General features: G+C 46.9%; 3 protein-coding genes across 5 annotated transcripts; 2 read left to right on the top strand and 1 right to left on the bottom strand.

Annotated features, from left to right (window-relative positions):
- The first annotated feature begins 603 nt into the window (after nucleotides 1-603).
- Nucleotides 604-14,240, top strand: LOC122375456 (prefoldin subunit 4-like). Of its 3 annotated transcripts, none has more exons than XM_043354859.1 (5): nucleotides 604-702; nucleotides 10,185-10,243; nucleotides 10,515-10,619; nucleotides 12,462-12,581; nucleotides 13,480-14,240. In XM_043354859.1, exons 2-5 carry the CDS (start codon nucleotides 10,205-10,207, stop codon nucleotides 13,630-13,632), a joined length of 417 nt encoding a protein of 138 aa, XP_043210794.1. In that variant the 5' UTR covers nucleotides 604-702; nucleotides 10,185-10,204; the 3' UTR covers nucleotides 13,633-14,240. The 3 variants fall into 3 exon arrangements, with proteins under 3 accessions (XP_043210794.1, XP_043210793.1, XP_043210792.1); XM_043354858.1 differs by having other exon boundaries at nucleotides 635-866; XM_043354857.1 differs by lacking the exon at nucleotides 604-702 and adding an exon at nucleotides 9,907-9,918 and having other exon boundaries at nucleotides 10,190-10,243.
- LOC122375454 (leucine-rich repeat-containing protein 23-like) lies at nucleotides 6,844-8,822 on the bottom strand. The gene is made up of 2 exons (XM_043354854.1): nucleotides 7,606-8,822; nucleotides 6,844-7,311 (listed from the first exon to the last, which is right to left on the bottom strand). Exons 1-2 carry the CDS (start codon nucleotides 8,529-8,531, stop codon nucleotides 7,086-7,088), a joined length of 1,152 nt encoding a protein of 383 aa, XP_043210789.1. The 5' UTR covers nucleotides 8,532-8,822; the 3' UTR covers nucleotides 6,844-7,085.
- A 634-nt stretch (nucleotides 14,241-14,874) lies between the features above and the next one.
- Nucleotides 14,875-21,022, top strand: LOC122375455 (ubiquitin-conjugating enzyme E2-24 kDa-like). Its single transcript, XM_043354856.1, has 5 exons — nucleotides 14,875-15,015; nucleotides 16,984-17,148; nucleotides 17,574-17,757; nucleotides 18,069-18,216; nucleotides 20,151-21,022. The coding sequence occupies exons 2-5, from the start codon at nucleotides 16,994-16,996 to the stop codon at nucleotides 20,246-20,248; spliced, it is 585 nt and encodes a 194-aa protein (XP_043210791.1). The 5' UTR covers nucleotides 14,875-15,015; nucleotides 16,984-16,993; the 3' UTR covers nucleotides 20,249-21,022.
- Nucleotides 21,023-22,499: the final 1,477 nt, after the last annotated feature.

Below are 22,499 nucleotides of genomic sequence, written 5' to 3'. Positions count from 1 at the left end.
GCGGCCCATAGGGAGTTGCAAAAGCCAACTTTGGGGTTGCACTTTTCAAAAAATGAGGGCTGCACGTTCAACCCCAGAGGTTCGTGACTTTTCACCCCTGCATTTGCCATTCTCATGTGATGTGAACATTTCAAGGCAATTAGCGATGCGAACTTTTTGTCTGTAAACCGACAATGAGATGTCGCAGCCCGCAGGGTCCCTCCGTCCTGAAGCGTCACCTGCTGGCAAGCTACAAGCGCCATCTGTAAAAAAGTTGTACAGACTGATGCCAATTTGTCACGCGTGCCTGGAGAACACTAAAACAGCTTAGTAACTTAGATGGCATTAAAAGATATGAAAAACAGTACGATTCTAAATGCTAAACTCAAGAAACTGGTCAAAAATAGGTCACACACATAATATTTCTATGATTTAACACATTTTCTTGCTGCCGGACAGGCAAAACGCTTTACTTCTAGCATATGGTAGCTTTAATAACTTGCAGAAACGCCGCAGATATTACAATAGCGGAGTCTCATATTTTGTTCGAAAATGGAAGCGAACAGCCTGAGCGAAAAGCATTGGAAAAAACACTGTAGTTGCCTAGCAACCTGCTGGATTCTCATGAATTTGAAACGGAGGCCGCTTCCTCAATGACCACTAGCGGAAAACGACAGCACCTAGCGAACAGAGTCGAAATTGAAGTGCGGAGTGGTGCGGGGGGCAAGTGCGGGGTGCGGCGTGTTGGGGTTCGAAACTCATATCGTATTGATCGTATTGGGCGTTCGCAAGCTCAGTCTTGTTGAATTTATCAGTATCATTAAATAATTCTACTTTGTATTGACCAGAGTATATAGAACGTATTGACTTTCTAGAAGCCACACCGGGTAAGTGTTGGCGAAAGGGCATGCGGCCAATTTGCGGCGTGATCAGCCAGACGAGCCAAACCACAAAGCACGGCAATCTAGACTATTCAATCAGGGCTATAGAACTCCACGATGCCTATCTCAATGTCATCTGTGGGGTGCGAAGGCACTCGGTCAGTGCACACTGCACAGTACGGTGCAGGTTTCAGTCACAGACCAAGACGCACATGTCCGCAGCTCGGAGATAATTAGTAAATTCCTTTAATATAGTAATTTTTCTATAAAATTTAAAAAAAACATGTGTGGCATGAAAAATGCATCATCCAGTTAATATGACCAGCAATTTTCAGCAGGGCGGGCTAATTAATTGTATTCTTACCACTATTTCAGTTGATTTACAGTTTGTTGTCAACCTGAGTGTGTTTGGTCAGTGTTTTGTTTATCAGCATGCTGTTGGCCTTACCAAAGAAGGAAGCTTGTTGCTAATGTTTATTGGCCTCTCAATGGCCAATCACACAGAACATGTAAATTTGATCTATGAGAAGCCAAGAAATAGCAACGGGCTAGTCAGCCAGACTGCAAAACGTGGCAGGTTTCGACGAGAACTCGGGCGCGCACAGGGCCTCTGATAACCTCACTCAGGCGTGCAATCACGAATCCCGGGCGTGCAAGGCGCGAGTCAGGCGTGCAGGCGTGCACTGACAGATCGAGGCGTGCAGGCGCGTTCTGACGAATCGAGCGTGCACGCCTGAAAACCGTGGGAAATATTTATATACACTGTGGGGAAATCCTTCCACTCAGCACTCAGATCGCGATAATGCAATGCAATGAACGGAATTTGTGCGTTTTTAGCGGCGCCCCTATGCGAGAAAGATGCCCATTTCCTCGGCTCAGCCTCTATTTTCAAAACAGCAGACTCTCCGAAGATTTCATCAATAATAACCATAAACCATCAGCAAGCTAGCAGCATGCTGACGGGAACAGTATTTGAACAGCACCGAGGGCGACAACGGCAAAAATCATCTTGAAAGATGACATCATTGATCATGGAGTATCTCTACTCCATGATGACGTCGGGTGTTCGTGGGGCTCGTCACTTTTCCCCGTAAGCAAAGGAGCCTGTTCTGTAGCTCAGTTGGTAGAGCGTTGGACTCCCGGTTGTGAGAGCCCGGGTTCGAGTCGCTTCGAAGTCCGAAGCTCGATATTTGAGACTCCTAACTGGTATGGTCTGCGGTTGGTGGAAGCAACCACAGCCAGTTGAAGTCAGTTGAGTGGGACAGGCCGTGTCCGGCTTTGAGGGGCACGTTAAACCTTGGCATCTAAATTCTCCCGTTACCTGAAATTGCGCGATCGGGCGGTAGGGGTCGGGGTCTACGCAACAACCTCTGCTTAGCGTGGGCTCCGGCTCTGTCAATCCGTCCATTCAAACATTTGAGATAAATTTATGAAAAAAAAATAGTGCGCCCACCGCCGGCTCCGCTAGCCACACTAAGTAGTTTCGGACACTGGCGGATCCGTGGGGGGAGGGGGGGCTGGGCAAGTGCCCCCGCAGCGCCCGAAATCGACGAAAACTTGCGGTTTTCGAGAATAAAACGAACACTAAACAAGTTTTATAAAGAAAAGTTTGCTTTCATCTGCCCAGCCGAGTGCGTAAGGAATCAAAATCCGATGAGTTTTTGGAATTCGGAGAAACTTTTGGGGGTATGCTCCCCGCAATTATTAGAAAAGTAATCTTGCCCCACAATGTCCTGTCTGGATCCGCCAATGGCTTCGGATATAACTTCATTGGTGTCAAATGCCACCCCTTTCCATTGCATAGTGATAGTCAATGTCGTTGTCCGACTGAAGAATCAAGCGTGACTCGTAAGTTCAGGATGCCAAGCCGGAGCAGCAGTTGCTGCCTGCTCAGCGCCATTCGGTCTGGCCGGGCACTGGGCAGTCAGTACATGACTAATTAGCCTAAGTGTCTCTTGTGACTTGTACGCATGGGTGTAGGAGCGCCAAAAATATTGGTGAAGGATGTCACCTGAACCTTATGAAAAGGGACAGGACCGTGCCAACCAACACGCACAGTGCAAGCGGGGGGGGGGGGGGGGGTTGGCGAATTTCGCCAACCCCTTGTTTTTCGCAGATATCTTACGCCCTTATCATCCCATTAACGTCAAATTTTCAATGCCTGCCTAAAATTGAATTGTGCATCTTGCCATGACAGCAAGATGTAAATCAGGGCCTCGGCTAAGGAATTTTGACTACTGGGGCAAATGGTCAAAGTGTGTTAACCCGCGCCCTGCTGGGAGGGAGGGGGGCGGAGGTTTTTGAACACCCCCCCCCTGCGGTTTTTCGCGGATATCTGAAAAACGGCGGCACCTTATCATCTATCAATTTTATACATTTTGTGAAAATTTCAGACCAGGGTCCTTCAAGGTCAGGTCACCAGGTCGCTACAAGTGACCTCACCTCATAAACACATCATAAAATGTTTCAATGTATGCCATAGCTACACCAAGTGACGGATCGCTTTAAAGCTTTCAGCAATTGATAAGTGCAACAGTATGTACAAAATTCGGAATTTTCATATCGGTGACCTAAGGTCGGGTCAATTTTGCGACCTCTCTAGGTATATAAGTCAATGGGAGAAAATTCAAAACCGTCTTTTTCGGACGAAAGTCATTCTAAACACTCTCAAACACTAAATTACAAGTAACCTTTACACACTGAACATGAAAACGGCACCCGTGACCCCTGTTTATGCCCCTAAGGTCATCTCAGGTCACGAATGGTATTAACAGTTTTTTTTTGCGATTATAACTTTTGAAAGAGGCATGCTAGAGCGATGAAAACGTCATATATATGTTCAGCTCGACGATACAGATCCACTAATATGCAACATGACAATGTCCGGTCAAATCACGACCTTGTCCAGAGGTCAATTTTTTAATTTGAACTTTCAATGTCAAATTATAGTTCATTCGATGCGTCTTGACAAGAGGAACACGATGTCGGTAAAATAAAGCTCGTGCAAGGCTTGAGTCAAAAGTTATTGCAGAAAAACTGTTCCCGAAAAATCGTCTATTTTGGCAGTTTTTGCCTCCTGCAGGCAAAACCGTTGACGTTAGGTCAAATCTGAGAGAATTACTCAGAAAGGGCGTTAATAGGGCTATCGAATGCGCTTTTCCGCGGCGCTGTAGCTCTATTGGTTCCCGAGCTATGCGTTGGCTTCTTGGAAATTGTCGACATTCGACCTGGAAATCGGCGAAATTTTGCCTTCAATGACCTCTGGTGACCTGACCTTTGACCTGACCAAAAAAGTGACCGAAGTGATGTCGTCATTATTTTTGGCGCTATTTTGGAACGCCGCCTTCCGCGTATCGCTACGTGGCCCAGGAGCCGAGTTAGAAGGGGGGTGTTCAAACACCCCCCCCCCCCCCAGCAGGGCGTGGAAATCCAGGACCCCCAGCCGGGCGCGGGTTAAAAAACAGACATTTGATCAACCGTCGAATCCAGTAGTTCTAAGCATAGGTAGGTGAAGACCCTCCCTTGCATTGTCCAAGATTGGTGAAGGATCCTTCACCAATCTGAAACTTTGGTGAAAGGTATCCTTCACCAAAGAGATACGTTGCTACACCTATGCTTGTACGTAGTTAATGCAGCATCAAAATGTGATTGCAATGGGCGTGCAGGTTTCAACTTGAAATGTTATGCCAGGCGTGCAATTTCTTAACACAGGCGTGCATTCCTACTTGCCAGGCGTGCACTCCCTTATAACTGGGCGCACCTCGGGAGTGCACGTGCCACGCTTTGCAGTCTGGGCTAGTGGCTACAATGGCTACTGAACATTACTTGGTCAGTGGTCACCATTTTACTCTGACTCAGCTGTTGCAAAATGTCATTATGTAAAGCAACTTGTGAGTGAAGTTGTAGCTCAAAGATTGTGCTTTTTTTTTTTTTGGTATTCTCACCTGGTATTCTCACCTGGTAGGGTTCACCAAGCCTGACAGCTCTAAGGATAGTCAAGGCAAGGGAACCCAGGATCAAATCAAAGGATGCGCCAGTTGAGATAAGCATACGCGAGTATAGAGGGGTTACATAGCAACTGGAGTTATAGCATCCACATAAATAGCTCATACAAAAAAATACATGTGAATCAAGAATATTTGACACGAAGTTGCTCATCATCAACTACTCCGCAGGCTGGTACAGTTTGTCATCAATCGCATCGGCCAAGGCCCTCTTAAAGCTAGTTAAGTCAGGTGCGGTCACAACGTTTTCTGGGAGGCCGTTCCAGATGAAAGGCAGGCCGTTCCAGGTGATAGGCAAACACCCTAGTTTCGGTTAGGTTTGCTTAGGCAAGGTTGGATTAGTTTGATTTAGATTAAGTTAGCTAAGGTAAGGTTAGGTCAGGTTTGGTTAGGTTCTGTAAGGTTTAATATATATGTCAGCTTTCTTCTATTGAGGTGAAGGGGGTTTCACCATCAAGACCTGTGAAGACAACAATTGGTGATAAATGATGTACTGTCCCAGTCCCAGAGGTGTTTTAGGATTGTTTTTTCCAGTGCTTTTAGGTAAGATGTTGCAGATAACTGGCAGAAACTGTTAGATAAGTGCATTATAGTGTGTTGGGATACAAATTAGCTTCATATAACTACATTTAAAATGGTAGGGGACATTAAGCGGCTCTGACCTAGGTCTCTAATATTGTGGTGCAGATTTTGCATGTAGCTGTGTGGGCCCTAACATGTTAGCATGCAAAACTGCTGTGCTGACAGAGCATGGTCCAGTAAAATGTACAGGAGACACAGTGGGCGTGGCAATGGAATGATCAACCCTCTATTGGAGTGTTTGGTTATGGGTGCAGGGTGCTAGTGTAATCGCGACACCAATCCTCTATCATTTGGAAAAAATAAGGCCATATTCTGAAAGAGCACTCTGTTTTTAGCTGGTGAAAGGAAAGAAACCATCACTGCTTACAATACTTTGGTATGAGGCAATAATCATTTCACATTCCACCTTCCAAGCTAAGGATCCATGTTTTAAGACAATAAATGCTTATGCACACCTACTGGTTGCTCTACTTTTTGATCAGTTTTTCCTGGGGACGCTGATAAATGATTGTGATTGTTGTATTTTTGCCCTTGTTTTGTTTAAAATTATTCATTTGTGCATCTCTGTTAGGTTGGGACAGGCGAGGACAAGCCACCCAGAAGTCAACTCCACCATCTATCATCTGACCATAAATTTTGGAGATTGATGTATTGTAGGTATTATTTCAAATCGGCTACAGACACTGGCTATGATGCTGATGCAGATGACAGTCCTCTTGGGCCGAAATTTGACTTTTTTTTTGCGTATTCTGCAGAAATATTACCCAAATGATTTGATTGTCTACCTATCAGCTTAGTAACAGAGCTATGCCGTTTTCATATGTTGTGTCTTTTTCGTATGCAAGCGAGATGCTTTAGATTAATTGATATACTAAGAGTAAGACAATGTGGCGCTGTCTTGAGGTCAAAGCCATGCAAATTGCAATGTCAAGTTGCATTGTAAAGGAAGGACGTTTTACGGATTCAGCTCAGTCAATATAATGCTTTCTTTTAAAGTCGTTTGGATCAGAATGGTTGCCATATTGCGGTGCAGCAGTAAAACTGAGGATAGAATCTGCTGCTGTCTCAGCGGAGCGCGGGTTAAACAGAGGGCATAGTCTACCAGTCACTCAGCGGGGCACAGGTTACACAGAGAGGACAAAATATGTCTCTCCCAACAGAGAGGACAGGATATGCCTCGCCCGGTATGTCATGGGTGAAACAGAGACACAATCTGCCATTCATTTTGTGGGGTGCCGATTAAAGAGGACGAAATCTCCTGCCGCTATCCTGTCTTTCAGTTGTCTACATTTGGCGGAATATTCGATTGGGGCGCAGTTTAGATTTTCGCTAAGCCATGTACAATGTGCATTTGCAGTTTGCACTAAACCTTTTTTCATAAAAGTTGATAACATATGTGTGACTTGCATAAACAACTATATTTACAAGGTACTTGATGCAAACACATAAATATGATTATCACTTGATGTTATGTCGGAGGGTATCTGTCACCTTTCGCAAAATAGCGTCAACGCTCAACACCCTTCCCATCTCTATCCTTATTTTAGGCCATGTATGGTCCGACATGCTGCGGCTGACACGAAACGTAGCTTACGAACACCTCCAAAATGTCACCAGTTTGCTCCACTATCAAGCCATCTCAGTCATCCTCTTCATCACGATCTTCGTCGTCGTCATCCCTCTGACTATCCAGATCGTCCTGATCGGGCTCCTCGTCGGCGGGTCGCTCCTTGGCCTCTCGCTCTGCCAGCAGTCGCTCCTCCTCCCGCTGCGGGTACAGCTCTGCCGCCTCCTGGCGCTCCTCCTCCTCGACGGGGTCCTTGTCAATCCTCTGCAGCCGCCGGCCGTACACCAGCGCGTCCACGCTGCCGACAGATAGATAATGGTCGTCCACACAGTCAGACGGGTGAGGTGATAAGCATGGGCAAGACAACGTGGCGAGACGCTTTTGCGCTACATCGCAAGCATGATGTGATGGAAACGATGAAAACAAAATATGCTTCCGTTTTCTCGGTTGCTTAGTTGTTTTAAATTACTGTCGGTGTCTGGTGATCAACCGAACAACCATTAACACAAATGTGGAATGCTGCAACATGCTGAAATTGAGTATCGCACTAAAGCGAACAGCTCCGTTTGTGGTAACTTTACAGTTTACTTACCGGTACGAGTCAGAGTCGGAGACAGCGTTGTCGGCGATGACCAGCGTTGTCAGCTTCTTCATGCGACTGAGGTGGTACACCTCCTCCACCTCTTCCAGGTTGTTGCTGCGGACGTTAAGGTACTCGAGCGTCTCGTGGTCCTCCTCCAGACCCTTCAGCGAGCTGATGCGGTTGTCTCTCAGGTGCAGACGACTCAGAGAAGTCAGCCGGCTCACCCCGGAGAGGTTACGCAGCTTGTTTCCCGCCGCGTACAGTGTTTTCAGGGTGCGGTGCTCCAGGCCGTCCAGCTTCTTCAGCGCGTTGTTGGTGATGTTTAAGTGGATGAGGTTAGGAAGGTTCTCTGTAGTCATGTCCTCAAGATTCTCCAGCTGGGTTTTGGAAAGAATGAGCTTCTCGAGAGAATGCTGCTTGATGCCTTTCGTGCTTTTTAGAGGGTTACCGGTGAGGTCGAGAAACTGAAGAAACGGGAAGTTGGACATCTGGGGTGATGTGAGCTTATTGTTCGTCACCTTCAATGACACGAGGAATCGCATGTTCTGAAGAGCGAAGAGCGAGGTGAGCTTGTTGAACGACAAGTCGACGTACCGCAGGTGAATATACGTTGACAAAATAAACACATTAGTCAGCTCGCGGTTCTGGACGACCAGTTTGACGTACGCCACTTCCAGTCCATCGCCTGTCTTACATAGCATCGATATGCCACCTTTGATCATTTCTGCAGTCAGAGGGGTTTCTTGAGGCAGCACTTTCGGCTCTGGTCTCTTCTCGCCATCCCCGGCTTCGAAGCCGCCGCTGCCATCGCTGCCCTTCTCTCCAGCATCTGGCTCTTCTTCGGGGCCTTCTTCATTGTTTTCGTTGTCTTCTTCATCGCCTAGCTCAGTGTCGAGATCGTCGTCTAAATCCGGATCTTCATCTGATTCAGACATAGCTGGTTTTGTGAACGGTTAGATATAGGTAGGCAAACTACAGGTGCTTGTGGGAAACTATGGGAGGCTAATCTTGCACGAAGATCCACTTTCTATTGATGTTTAAAAAAGCTGCGATCTTGTCTGATGCAAACTGATCTAAAACACTTGTCCATTCGCAGCTCAGTTAAAAAATTAACACAGTGAAAGGGCTGTTTTTTTTTTTGGCTTTGATGAGATGAAATAAATAAGTTTTAGGGCCTCGAGATGAACGGCAATATTCCCAATAATTAAAGCGAAAATCAAAGGCCTGTGAAAATTACTCATACGAGCATCACGTGCTCCAAAACCTAACGCATCCCTCGCTGAACAGTGAACATGATGAACGGTCGTATGTAATCCATCCATATCATGTAAGGTGGCATGTCCACATGTTTGAACATTATTTATTGTAGCAAATACTAGGGTTACCCGCGTGCTCCGCAACGCGAAGGGGGGATTTTTTGACCCGTGGGTATTGGGTTGGTCTGTGTCGATTTGGTTGGTAGATATCCATTTCGTTCGATTGCTTTTTGACGGCCAAGCATTTTGTAAGAAAACAAAAAGATACATCGCATCGAGGTGCCCGTGTCGTATTATCATGCGTTCTACTTTAGAATGATTCGAAAACTGGCGTGAAGTCTTTTGAGGGCCATCGATGAATTTCGCTAAAAATGACAATGTAATGGTTTGGAACATTTACATTTTTAAGGATACTGTTGCTAATCATGCAAAAATGAAGAGTGAATATTGGACAGAATTGAATGCTCTATCCAATGGTACCATATTCAATTGCCAAAGGTATCAGGTTATGCAGCAAACCCCGTGTGATTAATAAAGTGGCACAAAATTGACAAACACCATTTTCTCCTGTGATTTGCACCACCTTGGTTTGGATCAATCAGCTTTTCACAATTTTTATATGAGAGGCGGTACCTTTCTCTTGCCAACAGGCGTTGTTCCAACTCGCTCCGTTTAACGGTCACCTAAAAATAAAATCAATTCCAAAATCCGTCCAAAACGTCAATTTTCCACATAAAAGTGCCCTCCTCGGTGCACGTGGCGCGTGCCATCCTCTGCATCGTACACCATTCGATAGCCCGTTCAATTATCTACACGATGCTGTTTTTCCTGTGCCGGTCGGACCGCTGGTCACCAAGATATTGCACGGTGACCGGACCCGTGTCGGCCAAAATTTGCCGTTTTCGCCCGATTTCGCACGCCGATTTATACATGTAAAGTCAATGACGCGAATTTGCACTTTTTGGGCACGCGCCACGCGCTCCCTATCAATCCGATCGAGCTGAGACCCCTCAAAGGCACGTCGCGCATCCTTGATCTATAAGTTGTGCAACTTTCACCGGGCTAGGTGCAACGGTCTGGCCTGTAGTCCACGCAAAGCACCACCAAGTCGGGACCTCGGTAACGGACAGACGCACCCTCCTCAAATAGTAATATAGATATAGTCTTATGATCCTTCAAAATGTACCATTAATTGATCAACTGACTCGTCTCAGTGGGATGAAAGACTTTCAACGCCGTGTGCGATTAAACGTGAATAGCGATGAGTATCGACATTAGACTGTGTTTGCCTTGATTGCCTTTTGACGGTACCTACCTTTTTGTGTCTTTCAGGCTAGGTCAAACAATTGAAGATGAGTGCCCAAACGATGCAGAAAGGAACCTTTTCATCGGTAAGTTCCATTTTTTACCAAGTTTTCTTGCCGTCTCTTTTTCTTGCGCCATATTCTAACTTGCGGTCTTTTTTATGTCGTCATGTTCTGCCGTTTGCCGTAAGAATGCGACATCCAACAAAGTCAAACGAAAGTATTTTATCTTTTTCTTTTGCCACGTGCTGCGAACTAGACAATTTAAGGGGTGTCATTGTCTTAATTCTTACCGTGAACATTAGGAATGACTGCTGAGTGCATTTATTGGTCATTACGTCTTTGTCATTTTTTTCAGGACAGTGATGTACACGTTACACGTGAGGACCAAAGCAAGATCAACAAGTTTGCGAGACTCAACGCTAAACTGCAGGACCTTCAGGATGAAATCAAAGACAAAGAGGTGTGAAAAGTCGTCTAACCAGGCTTATGAGACTATAATATAGGATGCCTATTTGCCTGTTATCTCGGCATATTGGACAGCTTTTGTTAAAGATGCCGCCTGTCTGACATCTACCACATCCTTCCTTCATGAAAAAATACCGACATCCATTTGTGTTCCGAACAATTGTAGGGTTAGACTTTGTTTTCCAGCGTGCAATGTATGTGCGTCGGGTTGATTTAGGGATATACCGCTAATTAAAATCTACCTTCAAGTCAGCCAACACTATCATGCTGCGTAACAATCATCGATCGATATCTTCACGAACTGTTTCATCTATTCGCAATTCGTTTAAGCTGCACCATTTTCCAACTTATTTCCCGATATCCGTATCTCGATCTGTATGCATCGTGTGCATTGTCTTGCGACATATTTAATTTAGCCCTGCTTTCTCAGGACGTATATTAACCCGCGCCCCACTGGGGGGGGGGCTATTTATAGCCCCCCCTCCCGTTTTTCTGCAATAACTTCCAAACCGCTTGACGTATCGACGCCAAACTTTCAGTACCTTCGGCTGCATCAATTTGACACCTTGTGTCAAAATTTTAACTTCGTAGCTACCATAGGTCGGCCGGAAATGACGTCAGAGTGACGTCATGTTCGGCCGATTTCGACGCAAAACATTGAACCACGGCAATCGCTCCCAAGAGCTCAGTTTTTAAGCTAGATCCAATTTCTTTGCATGACAGGACTCAGAATAGACTGCGCTATCAAACTGCTATCTCGGATTTTCGAAATTTTGAAAATTTCGAAAATTTGATATAATGAAATCCAAAATTTATATTTTTACATTTTTTTCAAAAAGTTTTTGACTTTTCGAAAAAACCGGAATACATGTGATAGAACGCATTATTATGACTAACTCTAGCAAGTTTTAGCTAAATATCTTCAAAAATGGCCAAGTTTTACGCATTATTGCAAAAAATTCACAATTATTAATTTTTCAAATCAATTTTTCAGCACGTATTTGACATCGTACGCCAATATAAATAGCACCATCGTGTTCCTGAGCTCAAACTGCATCCAATAGACACCTTTTTTGTTGAAAAAATTTAACTTCAAAATTTGACCTTTTTTGACCTGAAAGTGACCTGACCTAAGGTAAATTCGACTCAAAATGACCTCGAATGACACAGACGACATCACATTCGAAATCTCTGGCCTAAATGGACCATAAAACATGTGTCACGTGACCGACGCATGATATAATATTTTCGTGACCTGTGATGACCTGACCTTGACCTGAAAATCAAAGTACAAGTTTGGTACCCTCGAGGTATCTAGAGCATCTGTTCACGAGTGTGTGATCCAAAAATGAGCCTGATCTGACTTGTAAGACGGCGACCAGAGCCCAAAACGTGAACAAGCAAAATGCTAATAATTTTTACTTTGACCTGACCTGTGACGTCATCGGTGACCTCGAGGTCAATGAAATTAGGTTTCGTTCGACAGTTTTTCCGGGGCTATCAGACGCCGTTTGAATTTTGACGATCGGCCCAGTAGTTTCTGAGTTAGGAGGGGGGGCTATGAATAGCCCCCCCCCCCCAGTAGGGCGTGTTATACGCAGACCCCAGTGGGGCGCGGGTTAATCTGAGATAAATAACTTCCGCATTTATCGAAGTCACATATTATCTTGTTGGAATCAATGATGAGAGGCCATACGATTCTCCTGAACAAATCGCGTCTTGCTTCAGAAGCTCACAGCGCTGGGCGGGAGGTGGCTGTTGCCTTTATGGTTGTTCATCTTTAAACTGTTCCCATATCCATTCCGTCATCACGTATATTTATGTGGGGTTGTTGCAGAACCTGATGAAGAACCTGGACGACGCGAGTGACGAGCTGCTGATGGTGGATGACGAGGAGGAGCCGGTGCCGTTCATGGTGGCGGACGTCTTCTTCCATACGCCCCTCGAGGAGACCAAGGTAGATAAGGGAGATAAGGAGGATAAGGGGAGGTGACGTCTACTTCCACACGCTGTTCGAGGAAACCAAGATAAAGTAGGGACTGCTCAGGGGGAGATGGCGTCTTCTTCTATACACTGCTCTAGAAGACCAATGTAGGTAAGGGAGAACAGAGAAGATGACGTCTTCTTCCACACAACGCTCGAAGAGACCAAGGTAGCGCAGGGAGAATAAGGGGAGATGACGTCTTCCTACACACGCCGCTCGAGGAAGCCAAAGTAGGAAGAAGGGCGGAAATCCCAAGGTGGGGTGCAGCGGGAATCTATAAGGAGTGAAAAAAGATGGAAAGCGGCAGGATTAAGCAGACGGAAGACAGGGGGATAGGGCGACTCACGTCAAGTGACCTCACCTCAGAAAATGTTTCAATCCTCGTCAGAGCTACAGCGGCTGAACGATCGCCTTGAAACTTTCAGCGATTGATAAGAGTAACAGTATGTACTCTACTCGGATATCGATATAGAGTACATCGGGGGGGGGGGGGTGTTTAGACACCCCCCCCCCCCGGCCCAGCGCGGAAGTCGTGGAGCACCGGCCCGGCGCGGGTTAACAAGATTCGTCAAAAGGAAACATGTTTAGAATCTGTTGCTTTGTCGCGTATGTACAAAACAATATTAACAAGATTCGTCAAAAGGAAACATGTTTAGAATCTGTCGGTCTGTCGCGTATTCGCGTACTCATAATTTTAATGAAATAGTTGTTGTCTCATAAATGAATTAAACGCGTACATCAAAACCAAACATTGGCATTTATGAGTAAAATTTGAACCTACCTTTACCTAGTGCCATTCTCAAGCATTGCACCGAGACTGACTAGGGAGATGCCCACCTCTGCCCACGTGACACTCCCACGTCCTTGACAGGCGAAGCTGGAGACGCTGAAGGACGAGCTGACACGGCAGATGGAGGAACTGAACAGCAAGGGCAGCCGCTTCAAGGAGGAGATGGCGCTGCTGAAGCGAGACCTGTACGCCAAGTTCGGCGACAACATCAACCTGGAGCCGGACGAAGACTAGGCGTCAGTCGAGCTGTCATCCGCGGGTGGGGTTAGGATGATCCGCTGAGACTGGGTGGGATGAGAGCTGGCGTGACCGAGTGGCAGTGTTCGTGTCCAGTGATCATTGCCGTCTGTTTGAGACTGGACTGTCTAACCGCTCAGAGTTTGTAATGTGTGCTGCGCTGTCGGAAGCTGCTTGGGAGTGCGTTTGTACGCCGTTTGTGCGTTTGTGAAACATCCGGCGTGTGTTTGGAGATTCAGTTGGCTCTAACATGTGGTTAACATATGGTCAGTGTGTGGTTAACACGTGTATGCGATGGCGGTCGATACAGCATCAAATTGCCATAAAACATAATAGTTTTCAGGCATTGGGGAGTCTCAAGTCTGTTACAGATTTTAGCGCTCTTTGTGACCATTTGACGTAGTTCTCTCATCTGTGAGTTTTGTTGGTTGAGTTTCCGTTGCGCTTAATTTCTTACCAGTCACTCAACATCCGCCACCTCACTATATGTCCTCACGGTACTCGTGGCACGTACCAGTGTCCATTTTGCCGACTTTGTTGTGACGCTCGCGTAAATTATGCTGTCTGTGGATTTGTAACATGTTGATAAAGGTAAACTAATTTGACAAGTCGTTTGCAGTTTGCAGTAAGCTGATCCGACGAAACTCATATTTAGGGTTATTTAGTGGGGCACTAGTGAACATATCCATGTACTGAACGTAGTCAAGTATCAATATGCCTTGTATGACCGCCATAATGGCATTACTACATTTCTTTCGGGGCTGTTTGTTCTGAAGCGAGGTATACATATACATACATTACATTTTAGAAACAGCCTTATCCACGGCTAGTATATAAACCATCTCATCTAACCATTGCTTAGAGTGATTTGTCACTAGATTCATTTTTGTAGACAAGAGTAGATGTCACACTTTTTATACGAGATGGGCATCAATATTCCTTTGCATGAGGTGTAGGCATGGAAGGCTCGACTTCAGTCTCGACTTCGCGCTGAGGATGACGTGGAATGGACGCTAGACGTTCGGATGAGATGCAATTTATCCGCCTTCGAAAGTGCAATTGTACCATTCAATGCCCGAAAAAGATCGCGCTATTGGCATTCGGTAATTTCGCAGATTGCTCATTTCCTCCATACCATAATGAGATAATGAGCTTCGGAGCGGATGAAGAGTTTCCTTTCTACTGGCAGCATCTGGTAGCACTACCGTGATACGAAAATAACGCCGCCGCCGCCGCCGGCGCGGCACTCTGTGATTGACAAAAAGCACACGGGGCGCTGTTGTGAGCGTGGTTCCGTGTTATATTTAGAGGGGTTTTACGGTGTTATAAGCGTAGCCCCAAGAAAAACTTATACTGAGAAGAAGAGAGTCTTTCAAGAGGGTATGTATTCATCAAGTTATGGTAACGTGGTACAACACAGCTTCGAGTTCCATGCATTCAAAGATCGCTTTGTTTTGCTCCGGTTGGATTGCAATGGCGGCTCTGTCGTGGTCCAAGACCCTGATATTGCTGTAAACTAGGTATTTGGCAAGCGTCTGCTGATTTTTCTGAAAGACGATTCTTCATTCAAGCTTGGTGCACATTTTCAGCGTTCTTGAGATGCATTAGTCACCAATTATAAGCGTGTGTGACGAATGTGACGCATTCACATGTTTCTTCTGATCCTCTGGCTTGAATCGTAACTTATAGCATTTCGGTGGCACATGACTCATGAGTAATATATTTATTCATAAAATATTTTCAGATAATTCTTATTCATGCTTGATTTGTTGGCATATACCTTAGGTAGTTTGGCTGCACTGGCACTCAGAGCCCAGAGGGCTTCCTCCGAATCTTGCTGAAAACTTTTTTTACCTGGTTAGGATCTTTCTGTACTTAGAGTAAGACTACTGAAATTCAAAGATTAGGAAGGATAAAAGATGTTAGGGAAAGGCATTGGCCTGGGAATGCACTATCAGGCTTATTGCACTGCCAAGGCAGAACTGTCCAGCTCGGAAGAGGGTTTTAGAGGTGTGGGGTAGGACCCAGGCTTTCTGAGTCCTCAGGATGTTATAACAGAGACATTAGAAGATTTTATTGAAAAGTGTCATTAATCCTAATTATTTAATCTAGCAAAAATATAGTGGTAGTTTAGACAAAGTTTCCCATGTAGTCATTATGAAAATTCATTACATTTCTTTTTTCTACAGATAGTTATAGCTAAAAAAAAGATGGAATGAGCAGATTGATACCCAGGGCCCATGCTAAGCAGCCCTTTCTGCATAGGCCTACAGTCCTATACCCCTACAGTCACCCGTACAGTCTGATTGTGCAATTCTGGATAACAAGATCATTTGGATGGCAAAGTTAGGTTCAAAGCAGGACACTGCCTGTCCTAATCAACTGATTTCAGCTAGCTGTGGCTACTCCCACCAACTGCAGACCATCCTTGTCACTTGTCAGAAGTCTGATATCAGGTGCCAGAGTGACTTGAGGTGACTTGAGTGTAATGTGAATGTGACAAGTGACTGACCACCAGGAGTCCAATGCTCTACCAAGTGAATCACACGACAATCAATTTCTATTTTCAATGAAAAATTATCTTTTAGTATCATCAGATCACCAGTGTACTTTGTCTTGCAGCTTTTTGGCTTTGGTACCTATGCAATGACATGCTGCATGTCTTTTTCTATCAAAATATACCTCTATTATATTTGTTTTCTTTTTTGTCCTTTTTCATAGCTTGATGGTGGAAATTCAAATAATAAATAATGCTCATGATGTTCAGTTTTTAGATTTAGTGCTACATTGTATTTGTGTCAGTACATACTTTTCATAGAAAATGCTTGCCATACCAGGACCAGTTGTAAGTTGTGTCACAGGCAATTCACAGAACAAAAAATAAATAAATAAATTATTTATAATCAGTTAAGACAGAATACTTTAGATTTAAAGAATAAAAGTGGTCCACTTTTGCAAAGTGTAATGCTTCTGTGTGTGGTGGATTGGGAATGTATACAGTAGTCAGGGGCGTAGCCAAGGGGGGCCATAGGGGCCATGGCCCCCCTGGAGCCCAAAAGGGCCCCCATTGCGGTGTCATAAGTACGGTAAGGGGCACAATAAAAGTAGCGTTTTTTTAATTTATTTGGGCCCCCTCCAAAAAATAGTGGATGAAATCCGATGACTTTTTTGATTTTGAGGGGGTTTACCTTGGGCCCCTGTAAGTTTGGCCCCCTCCTGGAGGAAATCCTGGCTACGCTCCTGACAGTAGTAATGCTGGCCAATGTATTCTTTTATAAATCATATCTCATTATGCCAAGATGTCTTTAATCATTCTCACTACCTATGTGTGTTCATTTTGTTTCACAGAGGTGAGAGGATGTCGTCGAACGCGGCCTCCGGGGCCGGATCTAGCGCCAGCGAGTCCAATGGGAGTAGCCAAGGAAGCCAGCAGACTGACAACAAGAGTGAGGAGAAGCACAACAAGACCTTGACCCCCAAGGCCTCAAAGTCACTCAGCACCAGCGCCAAAAGGTAGCCTATGAGGGCCTAACTGCACTCTAACTGAACCTGAATGTTTGAGTGTGGCTTTAGGCCGAATGAAAATATATGAATTAATGATGATTCTGAGGGCATTGAGATGTATCATTTTTATGATAATTAGTGCATTGGTTGGCATTGAGATGATTGCTTGATTAATGCATTCATTCATTCATGCATTCATTCATTATCCATTCATTGCATATTTACCATAAATATGTGCTCTGATTTTGTGACTGAGCATTTTCCATTTATTGTTCTGTGGACTATGCATGTTGTGATTGCTGCACTTAAACATTTGTGTTTTGTTTGATGCTTTTGCTCAATCATATCATGGTCCTTTGCCTGTTTTGAAATGCTGATGTCCTGTGCCCTAATTCATTGCCCCACCTGACGTTATTCCTTGTTGCCCCGCGCAGGATTCAGAAGGAGCTGGCGGAGATCACACTGGACCCGCCGCCCAACTGCAGCGCAGGGCCCAAGGGCGACAACCTGTACGAATGGGTGTCCACCATCCTGGGGCCGCCGGGCTCTGTGTACGAGGGAGGCGTCTTCTTCCTCGACATTCACTTCTCGTCAGAGTACCCCTTCAAACCGCCAAAGGTGCGCCGATAGCCTTCTGGGGACGGGGGTATCGATTCTTAGTCATTGTCAAACCTGGGAATTCTCGTTCTGCTTGAATAAGTCGGCGTCAATTCGGCTAGGTAACTCGTCTCATCAAGCATGACATGATGCAACTCGTCTCATCAAAACACATGCCATGATGCTTTTTATACCGAGTATGGGCACATATATGTCATTGTTTATTGATTGTTGTGTATATGGCCCTGTTCGTGGTTGAAGAAGAGAGGCCATCAAGGCTGAACTTCACTAATCCAGTGTTCCTTGCAACTGACCGTGGCGCCGTTTATCAGGTCACATTCAAGACGCGCATCTACCACTGCAACATCAACAGTCAGGGCGTCATCTGCTTGGACATCCTGAAGGACAACTGGTCGCCAGCGCTGACCATCTCCAAGGTGCTGCTCTCCATCTGCTCGCTGCTGACCGACTGCAATCCAGGTACGGTGTGCCGCCAGGCGGGGGCGAGGGGTGGGTTCAGTGTGAACACAGTCTTGCGGCACAGAGCACAGTCTGTGAGGGTGCGGGAGGGGAGGTTAGGGGAGCTTTCCGTGTTTTGTACGGAAAGGATGGTTAATTAATGAACTTAGGCAAGTTTATTTTAGTGTTAGGGGTGAATTCATTTATGGAATATCGAAACCGTTCAACTGGACGCCAATTTACGCCGTCGTAATGATATTGATAGTGGGACGAATGGTTCATTGTTGTGAGACTGAAGGAACTTTGAAGTTATTCCATTGTTAACACCTGGATTTAGCACACTCAGCTTATCTGTGACAGTTTTTGCCGTCACAACACGGCTATGTTGGACGTCCGTGACATTTACCCCTCACCCGCTACCCTTGATGGGCACCTGAGTGGGAATTCACTGGAGAGAAGAGCTGATAAAGAGAAGCTCATTTCCAGTTATGCTCGCATTCGTCAAGGTCGGCAGCTGGGCAGCCGACCGGTAATTTGACATATACCCCTCCCCGCTGACCCATTAATCAGAATATCACCTGTCGAGCCAGGCGTCCCACGGGCACCCTCTCCCTGTTTCCCACCTCAGTAGTGTTACTGGGAAAGGGACGGAGGGACGTCGACTGTGTCCGTCCACTCGCAGTCGAGTGGCCCCACTGTCGGCCCAGCTCAGCATCGGAGCCCCCCCCCTCCCGACGGCTAACGCCTCTGGTTCTGCCACGTCCCCAGCCCGGGGGTGGGGGAGGACTGTTCAGTACATTATGTTCGGCGTCGTCATGACACAGACTGAATGCCTGTTTCCGCGGCTGGTTGCCGTGCCGAGAGAGGCTCGGAACAGGATAGGTCTATACAATGCCTTGCTAGAGTCATGGTCATGCAACAATAACCAGGAATTGTATGCAGTTTTATATCACTTCCAGCTAACTACATGCTGTCAAAGACCAATATAGTATGGATTTCCAAGTCGGTGTTTCAAGCTCATTTGCTGGTTTGGTGGTCACTGAACAACACAACCGTTTCGGACTCGAACTAGACGCTATTTACGTAGTCTCACGGTATCGGTTGGCCTCTTTCCGTTATATCGTGTCGAGTAACAGGGCTTGGCGCCGGGTCGTTTATATTGGCTTGCATTCGTCGGTGTGATGACCCGTTCGCTGTCTGTGGTCGTGGCTGTGACCTTTAGGGAGGCGGAGGGGCGCTGGGACCGGGACAGTGGGGTGGGGTGGCTGACGCCGTGCTGACGGGGCGTGGGAGGTGTAATATTCGCCCGGTAAGGTCGGAGAAATGGGCAGGTAGACAAATGACAAAAGAGAAATAGGCATTTAATGTATTTGATCGTGATATGCTTTTCTTTTACCCCAAGTGTCATCCCACACGTTTCCTAACTAATGACCTTTATACAATCGATTGATATTAGCAAGAATGTTACATTTACCTAAGGGTTCGGATATTTTCTCGCCTTGGAGTGCTGTTCAGATCGGGCCTACTGCCGATCACTGGCGGTCGGTGGGAGAAGTTGGCTGCTCATTAGCGCAGCCGACGTGAGAGCCCCATCCCCTATTTCCCAGCTTGAACCTCGCTTCCTTGGAATATTCTCATGGATCAGTATCTAGCCTCCATCCACGAACAACATGCGTCTGTTATCGCCTGTTTGTGCCGTCCGTGTGAGAGCCACTGCCTCTTCATATCATCTGAGATCCAGTCCGAAACTGACGACCTCGCCCGCTGCCGACTTCATTGTCTCTTCCACAATATCCGGTTGTGCCACATCTGCAACACATCCTGCCGTCGTTTTCGTTCACATCTTCGTCATCGCCTACCACCAGTCTCCACGTCCTGCTGCCTTCCCTCACCTCCACCAGCCGCCGTTCGTCCTCGGCCACCTCTGACGTCTCCGTGGACTCATCTGTCCACAGCCGACCCTCTGGTGGGCAGTATCGCCACCCAGTACCTGCAGAACCGCGAGGAACACGACAGAGTGGCCCGCCAGTGGACGCAGCGATACGCCACGTGATGTGGCCGTCCGGCGACCGGCTATGTGGTGCAGCATCAAAATCATGACTGAGCGCGTCGGCTCGGACGCGCAGGGACCGTGAGTCGCGCCGAGCCGCGCCCCTCTGTAGTGTAGCGTGTGCGCCGTGTAGCTCGTTCATATCCTGTGTTGTTCCTTACCTCGGACGTTCTTCAGTTAGCCGCCGCCGCCGCCGCCGCCAGGTGACAAGAGCGGCGCGTTGGCGGCGTGACGCGGCGCGGTTTGCGCGGGACGGAGACGTCGGCTCGGCGGCCGCCGTCTGTTCGCGGCTCAGGTGTGTGTATGTCTGTGTGTGCGGGCGCGCGTGTGTACACGGTGTGGCTGATTGTGAGTTCGTGCGCGTGACCCGGGTACCGTCCCGCGGCCGCTGACGGTGTTTGGGGACGTGGGGCGGGGCACAGGCCCCCGAGACACCGTCTCCAGGCAGGAGCGTGTCGATCTGTATTTAGTACAGAAACGTCGCTCCGTTTGGACGTTCTTTCCCGCCGGTTCAGTGGTCAGGAACACGCATTGGTGTTTATCCAGCCCAACGTTTGCGGTATACGTGCGACTTCATTTATAGCCGAGTTCTGGGCTCGGCTGGGTGAGCCTGCTCGGTCTGCTCGGCCCCGTCCGTGACACGGACGGCCGGCGATGTGCGAGAGAGGACGAGTGACAGTGGCGTACATGCTTCCACATCTCATTCCGTAACGTACTGTTTTTCAGATTGAAGACTGCTCGCTGGATGGGCGGGCAGAAATAAATGGGAATCTGAGATCGGCGTTTACGGGGGGGTCGGGGGAGGGGGAGAGAAATGGGAGGGAGGGAGGGAGGTGTGGGCGTGGGAAGGTTGTGAGGAAAGCGAGGCAAGGGGACGGATGGGGATAGAGGAAGTACGAAACGGGCCGACTGTGTTTTCGTGGAATATAATGACCGGTGAGCAAAGCGTCACTACAGTAGAAAATGACAAATTGGTTCCTCGGCGTTTCCCCTTTGTGCCGGATTTGTAAACGGTGCCCTACTCGGCTATCTCAATTCCAGTGCAAGGCTGTTTTACTCGCGTGCCTGTATTATACACCTTTTTGCGTTGTTCGATGGCCAATCGTCATAACCATTTCGGCATCAGTTTGGACAAGCGTCATTCAGAATAACCCATCGGCGGTGTGCATCACTGATTGACGGTCGGCAAAACAGGCTGGACTCCATTTAACCATTCTGCATAACTGTTTGTCATTGAGCACAATGTTCGTCATAGGCAAAACACTTTGTCAGATTGTCATAATGCTTCGACATTTCACAAAATGGTTAGTCGATGTGCAAAATTCATCGGTACTGTGCGTAAACAATGACTGTTTGTTTAAAACTTTCGTCAATGATCAAAATGTCAATGATGTAGTGCTTATCTAGCCATATTCAATGTTTAACGTTAATCACGCATTCAGGGATGAGGCTTATGACAGTTCCAGCGCAATTTGCAGCCAATTAACCATTGGATTCCGAAAAAGGCAGTTATACCATAGCTACGAGGAGACTGCCGGCGCCATACCGAGTAGGCATGTAGATTCTTGAGCGTCGGACTCCTAAACGCTTCGATACAAACCACGAAGTCGGCCGTCATTATCGCATGACACCCTTGCGATGTCATGGGACAACGCCTCGGGCGGCCGCGCCGGTCGGACTCGCGAGGGAATGGCTGACAGATGGCAAGCCGGGCCCTGCCGGCCGGACACCTTGGTTTTTGGGGCGGGGCTGACTTATCCAGCCTGTTGCCTGTTCCTTGGTGTTTGAGGCGGGGTTAACTTATCCAGCCTGTTGCTCTGTTGCCTGTCCATTTTTCAATCAGCCGATAACATGTCAGCTACGTCCATCTACATTGTACCTATGGCGCTCATGAACGCTACCGATTTTTATGTGGATCAATGGTCTACGAGTTTCGCCACCTATGCCTCGCTCTGCACTGTATAAACGCGGTCATATTTATACTTCTCTGTAAAGGGGCGATCTGTTTTTAGTTTTGACGAAATGTTATGAGGAATGCCGAAATTAGCATGGGGATGTTTTGGTGAACGACGAAGGGATATTAACGAATGACGAAGCATTTATCCAAATCGTCAAAGGTTTTGCCGGAACTCAATCAGTTATGGCGAATAGCGAAGGTAATACCAACTGACGAGCTGTGGAGTGGGATCAGCATTCCGTTTTGCCCATATGCTGAAGGTTTTGCCAGAATGCCTCTCACTGGCGCCACCTATGT

Source organism: Amphibalanus amphitrite, unplaced genomic scaffold (assembly GCF_019059575.1).
Source record: "Amphibalanus amphitrite isolate SeventyFive unplaced genomic scaffold, NRLGWU_Aamphi_draft 001844F_arrow, whole genome shotgun sequence".
Lineage (NCBI taxonomy): Eukaryota > Metazoa > Arthropoda > Thecostraca > Balanomorpha > Balanidae > Amphibalanus > Amphibalanus amphitrite.
The sequence above is the reverse complement of the archived record's forward strand: the minus strand, read 5'-3'. Positions and strand labels throughout refer to the sequence as shown.

Bases quoted from the DNA above. Each gene is read 5' to 3' on its own strand.
- LOC122375454 (XM_043354854.1), bottom strand. From the start codon at position 8,531: ATGTCTGAATCAGATGAAGATCCGGATTTAGACGACGATCTCGACACT. The intron at 7,312-7,605 runs GTAAGTAAACTG...ATCTGTCGGCAG, and splicing joins TCCGACTCTGACTCGTACCG to CGTGGACGCGCTGGTGTACG.
- LOC122375456 (XM_043354859.1), top strand. From the start codon at position 10,205: ATGAGTGCCCAAACGATGCAGAAAGGAACCTTTTCATCG. The intron at 10,244-10,514 runs GTAAGTTCCATT...CATTTTTTTCAG, and splicing joins AGAAAGGAACCTTTTCATCG to GACAGTGATGTACACGTTAC. The intron at 10,620-12,461 runs GTGTGAAAAGTC...GGGTTGTTGCAG, and splicing joins ATGAAATCAAAGACAAAGAG to AACCTGATGAAGAACCTGGA.
- LOC122375455 (XM_043354856.1), top strand. From the start codon at position 16,994: ATGTCGTCGAACGCGGCCTCCGGGGCCGGATCTAGCGCCAGCGAGTCC. The intron at 17,149-17,573 runs GTAGCCTATGAG...TGCCCCGCGCAG, and splicing joins CTCAGCACCAGCGCCAAAAG to GATTCAGAAGGAGCTGGCGG. The intron at 18,217-20,150 runs GTACGGTGTGCC...ATCTGTCCACAG, and splicing joins GCTGACCGACTGCAATCCAG to CCGACCCTCTGGTGGGCAGT.